Source organism: Nicrophorus vespilloides, unplaced genomic scaffold (genome assembly GCF_001412225.1).
Source record: "Nicrophorus vespilloides isolate i.1.1-1 unplaced genomic scaffold, Nicve_v1.0, whole genome shotgun sequence".
Classification (NCBI taxonomy): domain Eukaryota; kingdom Metazoa; phylum Arthropoda; class Insecta; order Coleoptera; family Silphidae; genus Nicrophorus; species Nicrophorus vespilloides.
The window spans coordinates 204442-214520 of record NW_017096774.1 but is presented as its reverse complement, the minus strand read 5'-3'; the positions used below and the strand labels follow the sequence as shown (position 1 = coordinate 214520).

Sequence of the window (10079 nt, the reverse complement as noted above, 5' to 3'; positions counted from 1 at the left end):
TTGGACCACTCATTATAAATTGAATATACAATAATTGTACATTTATTTCTTTAAGTAGAATATTTTCAATTATTATTCAGCTGAAGGAAATAAAATTAAAAAAATGATGATATAATCAAATTTTGAGTGAGAAAAATGACAAAGAAAAGACGATTTTGTAAATTAAATTACAAAATTTGATAGAAAAAAAAATTGGCAAAATCCACCCCTACATACACGGTGTACAATTCCAAGAGCAAATATGGTTTTGGAGTTTTAGTTTTTTTTTGTCCTGGTTGTTTTTATTTTTTTGTTTCCGTTGGTTACCCAACAAAAGTTGGTTCCATTAGGGTCTCCACTACATAAATATGTAGTATTTTGCATACACAGCGAACATTGCGTTTATTTACGACATTTCCACTTGGTATTATGCAGTCGCATTCGCTTTACACATCTCGCTCCCATACATACACGCATACACATAAATACGTTCACCATAGATGCATTCGTCTATTCACCTCCAACGACCTACTCGAAACCTGATTGCTGAATGCTGGCGAACGAATTATTCAACATTCGGAATATCCATTCTAATCCGAGCCGCGTATTGCAATCAAATCAATAATTTTATGCTAAACAGGTGACATTAAATTATGCAACCGAACGCTAATTAACTTCGCATTTCGGTCAATGAAAATAATACCCAGAACAGGACTATTTCCAACTACTAACCGCGCTAATTATATTCGACAATCAGCAGCATGAATAGACCAGAATCGCTTACACTCAACTAGATATTCTAAAAAGCTCCGCCAACACAAAACAAAACAAACCACAACCAACCCTAAAAAAAGCACATTTATCATAAAAAAAAATGAACGAAGAGAGGTAATGAATCGACCGCCTATATTTTACTTTTATTTCCGTCGAATGAAGCCATTCCGCTGTCGGCGTGAAAAAATTATGTAACTTTTTTTTTTTCGGTTTTCATTTTACTGGGTATAAAATCAAACGCAGATTGCGCATAATAAAGACCCTCCACCGTTTGGTGGGGTCGTACCACGGCCATTCGCAGTTTATTAATTTATCGAGTCGAAATATCAGAGCAATTTTGGGGGCTGCGCGAAAATAAAACCATCAGTGTAGAAACTGATGACATTGTCGTAGTCGTAATTGGTGTGATTGCAAAGGGTGTTCCGATAGACGTTTGCAGTCGATTCATCATCTATTTTGATAAGCTACTCACCCTCACACAATTTGTTATACCGATTCATTAATCACATTGCGCACGAACATGTTTTTTGCTATTTAAAGCTTTACTGAAAATAATTATGTTTTATGTAACACGTATATGCATTTTGTTACTGATTTAATACACTTCTAATTTTATAATTATGTTCTTGTCTGTATCTAATAATTAATTACATAGTACACATTTGATTTTTGTAATGTTTAAATCTATGCTTAAAATTACATAGTTTTATGATTTTATAACTCATTTGGTGCACTTCCAATTTTACATAATTATTATATATTATTAATTCCTACAAAATTAAAGATTTATACATACAAATTTATAGACAATCTACAATAGTTTTTGTATTTCATTTTTATAGATAATTCATCAAATACTTAAAGAGATTGCAGACTGTTGTTTACTAAATTATAACATATTATAATATTATTTATATTTGAAATTTTAAATAATATTGTTTAATCAATTTCTTAAATCAGTAAAATCGGCTTTTTTGAGCTTTTCAACTTTTAATTAATGACCTCTGAAGACTCTACTTCATTTTTAAACAGCCAGAAATCACAAGGTAGGTCGGTAGAATAAGATGTTGGGAGAATTCCATAGATGACAGAGAGCGCAAGAAAATTGTTGATTCACCTTTTTTCTGGTTACCCATCAAATTTTTTAAAACCTGTGGTAAGCAAATTTCTGTCTACTACTTAGCAGTTACCCTCTGACCAGTTTCGAGTGAAATAGCAACTATCACTTTTGTCCTGGTAAAGTAAATCAACATCACCACTTTTGTTGCTGATTTTTGTTGTCTTGCTTTAACTGGGAGGATTTACACCTTCTGCGCTCCATACCATGGACTGCTACTAGGTTTCCGGGTCGTATTTGTGGAAACAAGATTGATCACCTGTTACGATTTTATTAAAAGTGCTAGAATCTCCATTTTAAAACTTTTCCAAGAAATATTCTGCAAAACAAACACATGCCTTAATTTGTCATCATTTAAAAATCGTGGAACCCATCGATCGGATTTCTTCGTCAAGCTCAGTTCATCAACTACCATTTCCTGTGTCACTCTTGGATCTTCGTCAACCTTCACGAGTTTCGTCCACCACAGTAAAATGTCTGAAATCTTTGACACCACTTGGAAATAGTCACAACGGATGCATTCCAGGAAAAATTTCATAGGCTTGAGTCGAAATCCGAAAGAAATGTTTGCTGTGTTGGTGGTGGAATTTCTACCAACTAATCTTGAATTTTCTCCTATCCATTCTTACCGATCTTCTTGAAATTTGACATGAAATATTTTAACAAGTTGAGATAAAAATAAGGTAAAGTAGTGTATTTTTACCTTCCAATCATTATTATATAATTATACTTATTTTGGATAATTACTTTATTATTAACTTCGTACAAGTTTGTACAAACAAGTGATTAAATATTAATATCCAAAACAGAGCGACTCAAAAAATTGAAGAAAAATTACTATAACATAAAGTTTGTCCTGAGATAGACCAATGTTTTGACTTGAGGCGAAAACCGAAAAATTTTGGGAACCTTTGAGGTAGGGTAGCCTACCCTTCTTAATTTGTAACAGTGGCATTACTGAGTAAGTACTTTACGGTAAATCATAATACAATATGTGAGTAATACTTATTATATAATTTAGAAACACATATATTTGTTTTCATCATCTTTAAACAAACAATTAATTTCCATATTCATAATTTAAAAATGATTAAATTTAAAAAATAATAATTGTATTATATTAAAATTAGGTTAAACTGTAATATTTCAGTGAAAGCTTAGTGTTAGAATGGTTGCCTGAAAAGCTTTGTATTTAAATAACACTATTTTACTCATTTAATTCAATAACAACATATAAACAATAGTTTTTAACATAGTTATTAATAAATTCCATTATTATATTCAACAATAATTGAATATTATTCGATAATAATAAAGTTTGCATATTGTTTGCTTTCAGAGATGAAGCGGTCGATAATACAGTTCTCTGCAGATGTAAACAGCCAGTGTGAAATAAGGTTATGTTCAGTTTTGCAGCAAGGATAAAATAAAGCTTAAATAAACCGTAAGTAATTGTTATTGTTTTCTAATATTAATACTTGACAGCGTCGTCCAGACTTAACTTAATAGACTAACCAATTACATATTTTGATTGTCTTCTAGTGAAAACAAACAAACTATCAACATAAACCTGTTGTTAATCAGCTGTTGTTATTTTGTAGAAGTGAAAACAAAGAAAAACAACATTTTAGAAAAAAAACAAGAATATGTCATCATATGGTTGGCGAAACTCAAAATTTCAATGTGAAACTGCTATTTAATAAACGCGAATGTCAGTTAGGTTTATTTGCGGTTTGGTTTGCATTTGATTCATGTTTACATATGCGTTCACCACAGGGATTTACATATTTGCATTTCTTACAGCCGCAATTATTTTAATTAAATTCACGCAAATTACACACAAAAAAAATATAATGAAAATATAAAGGGGATGGAAAAGTAAGTATAGTAATGAAGTGTGCAACGTGGAATTAATCTCGGAAAACACGTAAAACAAAATGTTGTGTGTAAGCCGGCTTTTTAGATTTGCATGGATTACATACTAACAAATTGAATGCAATTTCTTTTTCTTGCACATTTGCGTGCATCTACAATTATTTTTATAATTAATTATAAACTTGTATACATTAGGTGCCACTACACAGAATGTTCAATGGAACCTTACATGTATTCTAGAACTATATTTAATTATGGATTATCTTTAGGTTATCATTTAGATTACATTTTGTTAAACCATAGCTGATTGAACTTATATTTTGTGTTGACGTAAAATATAACATTTACTTTGTTCGAATCCAAATTCAAGTTCTTAAATGTTAATGAATTATAAAAATGAAATGTGTTTATACTTTGTAGTGTTGGAAGGTTATAAAACAAACAACGTGAATTATGTGTCATATGTGGAGAAGAGCTATAAAGAGTCGTAGAATCGGATGTTATGGACTGGGATTTATTGCAATACAAAAATAAATAACTTTTATTGCTTAAATGGAGTGGACACAAATGATAAAAATTGTATGAACTTATCACGTTTAAGTTATTTAGATAAGTCCAGGCAGAAATAATAAAACCATAACTGACAGAAAAGTATCGGACTTAGTTTGCTGTTGGAATGATAATAGAGGTGTTTGGAATGTTTGTGTGTGTCCGTGACAAGCAAATAGTTTCCGGGCGAGGAGAGAGATTGAAACGGAGAGAACGAAGGAGCATTTGTTAAAAGTCACCCCTACGCAATAAAATCTCCAGTTTTGGCATAGTTACGACTGCACTTCTGGCTACAACATGGCAAGATAGCAAAGAAGAAGAAAAAACGAATATGGGAGGTTAAGGAAAGTGAGAGAAACAGAGAGAGAGGAAGGATGTGGGTTGAGCGAGGACTTGCAGCAGCAGCAGAAGCAGATATATTGGCAACTCGCTGTAATCTGATTATATTTATCCGGACAGCCGCGTCCATATTTAATGGATTTATCGTTCGTTTTGTGTTATTATTGTTTGCCGTTGAAAATATAAACAAGGGACCCGAAATTAATTACCACCATAAACAATAGGCGTCTGCAAAAATAATCATTTCCGATATTATACAGCCATAAAGCGTGCGGGGATCGATCGCCATTTTTCGCTCGCCATTTGCGAAACATTCAATTCGAGCACGGCAACGCAATTTGCGAGTTAATTAAAATAGTTCGGGGTTGGCCCTGCGCGATTGCGAGAAACCATCCAGACCAACCGACCAAACCTTCCCACCCTCCCGGACTGATTGTGAAATTTTAAAAGTTTTTTAATTTCCAATCGCTTTAATATATGTACGTGCTAATTCCCATCAATTGCTTTCCAATTAAACTTTTCTACTTTGCGCTGCTTAGTTCTTGATTTTCGCTTGCTTTTTTTTATATTCTTTCAGTCCTTTGGTTCGCTTAATTAACAAACTGCGCCACTTCATCAAACATTAATATTGACTTGAAGTGACATTTCAAGTTTTCCACCTTGAGAATGTACGGTTCTTTCGTACTAGTAATATAAAAACAAACCGAAATGTGACGTTTTTGTTTTGTTTTCTTGTTTAACATATTGTTGTGTCCCAGGGATGGAATTCTGGACACAGCGGAATATTGTTTGGTGTTGTCAGTTGTTGGGAATTTAATGAAATTCGTTTGCTTTTACATAACTTTATTCGTTACTGGGTTGATTTAAGATTCATCTGAGACTAAACTCATCTCTGTTGATATATATACTAAAAAAAGTTACTTAATCCGAACTATTTTGCAGATGATCGTATTGAAGTTTGCTGCACTAAGTTCAATTAATTAACTTTCAATTGGAATGCAAATAATGGGATGATTACGAGCAAACGGAGTTAATCATATAAAGTTGTTTCCGGTTGCGGCACCTGAGTCTTAATTAATTTAGAAATTGGAGGACGAGCTCACGTTTTTATTTTCTTTCTTTTCTTGATGTTGACTGAAAGCAGCGAAAATGAAGTGAAATTTCGTTACCGGCTCTAATTAATTGGTGTCAAGGCCGACCTTCGTTAAAGCTATCCTACCTTCATATTTTTTTATATGTGTTCTAATCACGCTATTTCTGCTGTAATCTCATAATAATTATTAAGTCTGTATTAATTGACGTATGTATAATTTGGAAATAATTGGTATACTTGAAAAATACTTAATTAAAGAAATGTAACATAAAAGTATTTTTCTACAAGTGAATCTTGGAAATTAATAGAAGTAATTAATATTTAATTCATTTTTTTACGAGCTAAAAAACTCTTTGGAAGTTATAACTAGGGCAATGTAATTGTAAGTTTGTAAGGTAAAGTAATTAATTAAAGAAGATGGTCAAATCTAATGTAAAAACGCATTTGCTAATGTTGAGTGAAAACAGCGAAAGTAAAATGGAATGTCACCAATGTGCTCTAATTAATTGAAGTCTGAAAGCTTCCTTTCTACTTGTGACGAGGATGGTCCTATTTCTGGTCCAGTTATATGTAATGAATAGTATATAATAATAAACATTAATTTATGATTTCCCATGTTGAGTCCTAGATCTCATTAGGAACAAAGCTATATGTATATACCATGTACTATATATAACGTTCTATTGAAAGCGGACAATATTAGTTAAAGTTGCGAAACGTGGAAACAATGGAGCATGAAACGTGCTGGCGACAACTTGATTTTTCCCATTGAATTGCATCGCATGTTTTCAGACGTTGTACGTTTGCAGCGCGAACATTTCTCTAGTTTCCGGTTGCACCTGGGATTTAAACATCCTTCTACCCGTGTATTTCGAGCCGCCCATTGAAAGCCGTGGAGGTGAAGTATTAATTATAGCGGCGCGAGCGATCCTGATCCTGGATGCTGGATGGGTGGCTCCTGCTGCAGCAGTGGCGCGCCACCCTACGCCGCAGGATTGTCTGTCCGTGTTCCGCGCTTCCGGTACGCAATCTGGTGAAGCGGCGGGTCGTGGACCCGTGGATTCGACTTCGCCCCAACGTTAAATTAACTATGCAAACCCGGAGGGGCGAAACGGTTTTCCTAACAATGTTGAGTGGGGAATTTTACAAATTACCGAAACCGGGCTGCAGTTCTTACTGTGGGGACGTAAAACTGCTGGAACTGCAATGGAATTGTATTAAAGATTTACTTAAACTGACGTAAATTTCATAAGCCATTATACGCTGAAACTACAATATGCGAATATTAAACATACTTTTATGCATGTCCCTCCACTTGTCGGGAATTTCCAGCTTCCAGTTTCATTCGCATACAGTTTGTACATGGTCCGAAATGACCAACCTATTCACATCCAAACAATTCACTGGTTAAGAAACCCGAATGTTAACTTGTTTCAGTATATAAAGCATGCAAATCATATCATATTTATAAAAAAAAAAAACAGTTATGTTATAAATTACCATAGAAACACGCACGGCAAATGTTTTGCAACTTTCGTTTTACGCAAGAACAATCATAAAGCTTTCAATTTATTGTTAAACTTTTCATAATCACGCAAATGCAACTGATATTTCGAAATAAAATTACTTTCTAAATATAAATCTGGTAAATTCACATATACACATTTCTACAAATATTGAATGTTGTGTATCTATTTATATATGCAAATTATATTATATATTCTTTATCGTATTGATTTTTATGGTTCAATACAAATGTGTTTGTGTTTTCTCCGCTTGAATATTAAATTTGTTTTAATCTTCTTCTAGGACATTCCACTTATTCTCATCTTTCAGTTCAGCGATGAATTTGAAACGAGAACATCATCATTAGTGGACAATACACAGTGCAAAAATGAATGAAACCATGGATGATGGTAAATTGACAGTTTATTTTCGTAAAGATTAAGTTTGTTATGGATGTTTTTTTTTTTAGAAAAATTAAAAACGGATCAATCTAGAAATGTTTACCTCTTGATTCGCTTCGAGGATGAAGATTGCGGATACCCCGATTTCATCACAATCGGTAAACAAATCAGAGTTAAAGATCTTACATATGAACGAGAAGCGACGATTGTATCGGTATATGGTATGTAATAATAGTATGTAATTAGTTATATAATTGCTAATTGTTTTCAATTTATTTCTAGAGAATTACGATAAGTTGGTTGAGTCAATATCTTATTGTAAAAATAAAGTGATAAAAGAAGAGCTTATGGAAGAAATTTATTACGATTCTCAAGTACATATGGAAACGACTGAAAAAGATGAACAAGAGAGAATTAAGGACAATCAAAACACAAACTTACAGGATGAGGAAATAGAAGAAAGTCAGATAGAACATTCCCAAGTACTTTTAAACAACTGTGATATAGATTCAAAATTTGATATAGAGTACAATGGTGTAAATGTGGATGTGTCTTCACTACTCAAAGTGAAAGATAATTTAGATGAGTCTTCAGAAGTACAAATATCAGATAATGTAGACTCATCTGCAGTAGTCAAAGTGTCAAATAATGTGGATGAGTCTTTATTGGTAAAAGTGAAAGATGAGATTTTTGTCACATTACCACCAAATAATTCGCAAGTCCCCAGAAATATATACAAGTCCATTAATTGGGATAACTACCGTGAAGCTACAGAGGGTCTGCTAAAGAGTCTTTTCAATAAGAGAACCTTAGCAACTCGAACCATGACTGGTATGAAACGTCAGGGGCATCGGTACTGTAATAAATTAGACCCGGAAAAAATTGAGGATATAATTCAATGCGTAACATCCAAGTGCAATACTCAGTCACCTTTAGTAAGACGAGCAATTACCAAGATATGCTATAAAGCTAAACTATCGTGTAAGATTAATTTAAAAACTTTTTATAGAAACAAACAAAAGTTCCATTTAAAAGGCTCAAATTTAATGGTACAATTTCAAGATGATAGCGTACTGTTCGGTCCAAATAAAACTAGAATGTCAAAAGATATTTTCAATTCTATAGATTGGAGTCGTTTTGCTAAGGCGGTTGAATCTATATTATCATGTTTGTACAGCAGCGACGTTCTAGTAACGAATTATTTGAACACCGATAAACGATCGAATCCACCAGAACTGGACCCAAAAAAGGTCGAAGACATACTTTATATTGTAAACAAAAAGAGCGGACGGGATAAGGCTCACATACGATTTGCACTAAGAAAGAAATGGTCTTCATTTTTTCAAGCATCGCCTGGAACGGAACCAGTAACCAAAGATCCAGACATGTCAAGAAATATCTTTATCGGACCAAATAATAGTAAGATGAAGAAGGAGATTTTCGAACTAATCAACTGGCGTGATTACGCTGCAGCCACGAGAAGCCTACACTACGCGCTCATCGGAGGTGGGCAATCCACCACACAAACTAGACGGAGCATAAGTTTTGAAGACATTCCCAGAGAAAACGAATCGGAAACATATGATAAAAAAATAGAGGATATCATTCATATCGTTACAGAAAAATGTGTGGTGACGAAAAATAAAGTAAAGGACGTATTATACAACAATGCAGCAGGAAGACCATCCAGGAAAATACAGAAGAAAAGATATTGATTATATTTTGTATCTGTGTATATATAAATAGTATTATTTATTTAAAAGAAACTTTAATAACTGTTTAAATAATTAAAATATAGTTTTTTGTTTTTATTTTCACCGAGTTATAATTTTAGAAGTAAAAACGTTAATTAAAGAATCTCAAAAAAAAGAAGGTTTGCTTGATTTTGAGATGCTCCCATTTGTCGGAAGTTAATAACTTAGTAAAACCTGACCGCACCCTGTATACGTTGCAACTTACGTAAACTGTAAGTAAGAGGAAAGTTTCAGGAACTTTGGGATTATCACGTTTCCTTAAATAATAGAGAAAGTTAAACGTCGGGTTTATTATTAATTCAGTCGGTAAATGAGGCTGCTTTGGCGTAACAGGGATTTAATTTTTTTTAAATAAATAATTGACTAGTCCATTTGATTAATAATTTACTGCAATATTTAAGTTGAGGACAGAAGACTGTGTAATAGATAAGTTGTTTCATTTTGTATGGCTTAATGGGAGGGAGACAGTGCACGAAGTTGGAGCATGGATTCAGGTTGGTTTGGCAATAAAAACTTGTGTGTGAGCTGGATGATGGAGAAATGGCGAAAGGGGTTGTGAATGTTCGTGTAAGCCGTTGGCATTAATTAAACAATTACATGTAGTAATTGTGAGGGTAGGCACATGGAAAATAGGATGGCATTAAAGTTTTATGCTTAATATCGCAATGCTTCCTAATACACCTAACTCTTCT

At 33.2% G+C, this 10079-nt stretch overlaps 1 protein-coding gene across 3 annotated transcripts; it reads left to right on the top strand.

Moving 5' to 3' along the window:
- The first annotated feature begins 2814 nt into the window (after positions 1 to 2814).
- On the top strand, positions 2815 to 9371 carry LOC108558151. 3 transcript variants are annotated; one of them, XM_017914971.1, is made up of 5 exons: positions 2815 to 2864; positions 3210 to 3314; positions 7536 to 7642; positions 7702 to 7854; positions 7916 to 9371. In XM_017914971.1, exons 3-5 carry the CDS (start codon positions 7621 to 7623, stop codon positions 9346 to 9348), a joined length of 1608 nt encoding a protein of 535 aa, XP_017770460.1. In that variant the 5' UTR covers positions 2815 to 2864; positions 3210 to 3314; positions 7536 to 7620; the 3' UTR covers positions 9349 to 9371. The 3 variants fall into 3 exon arrangements, with proteins under 3 accessions (XP_017770460.1, XP_017770462.1, XP_017770461.1); XM_017914973.1 differs by lacking the exons at positions 2815 to 2864; positions 3210 to 3314 and adding an exon at positions 3726 to 3748; XM_017914972.1 differs by lacking the exons at positions 2815 to 2864; positions 3210 to 3314 and adding an exon at positions 4208 to 5112.
- Positions 9372 to 10079: the final 708 nt, after the last annotated feature.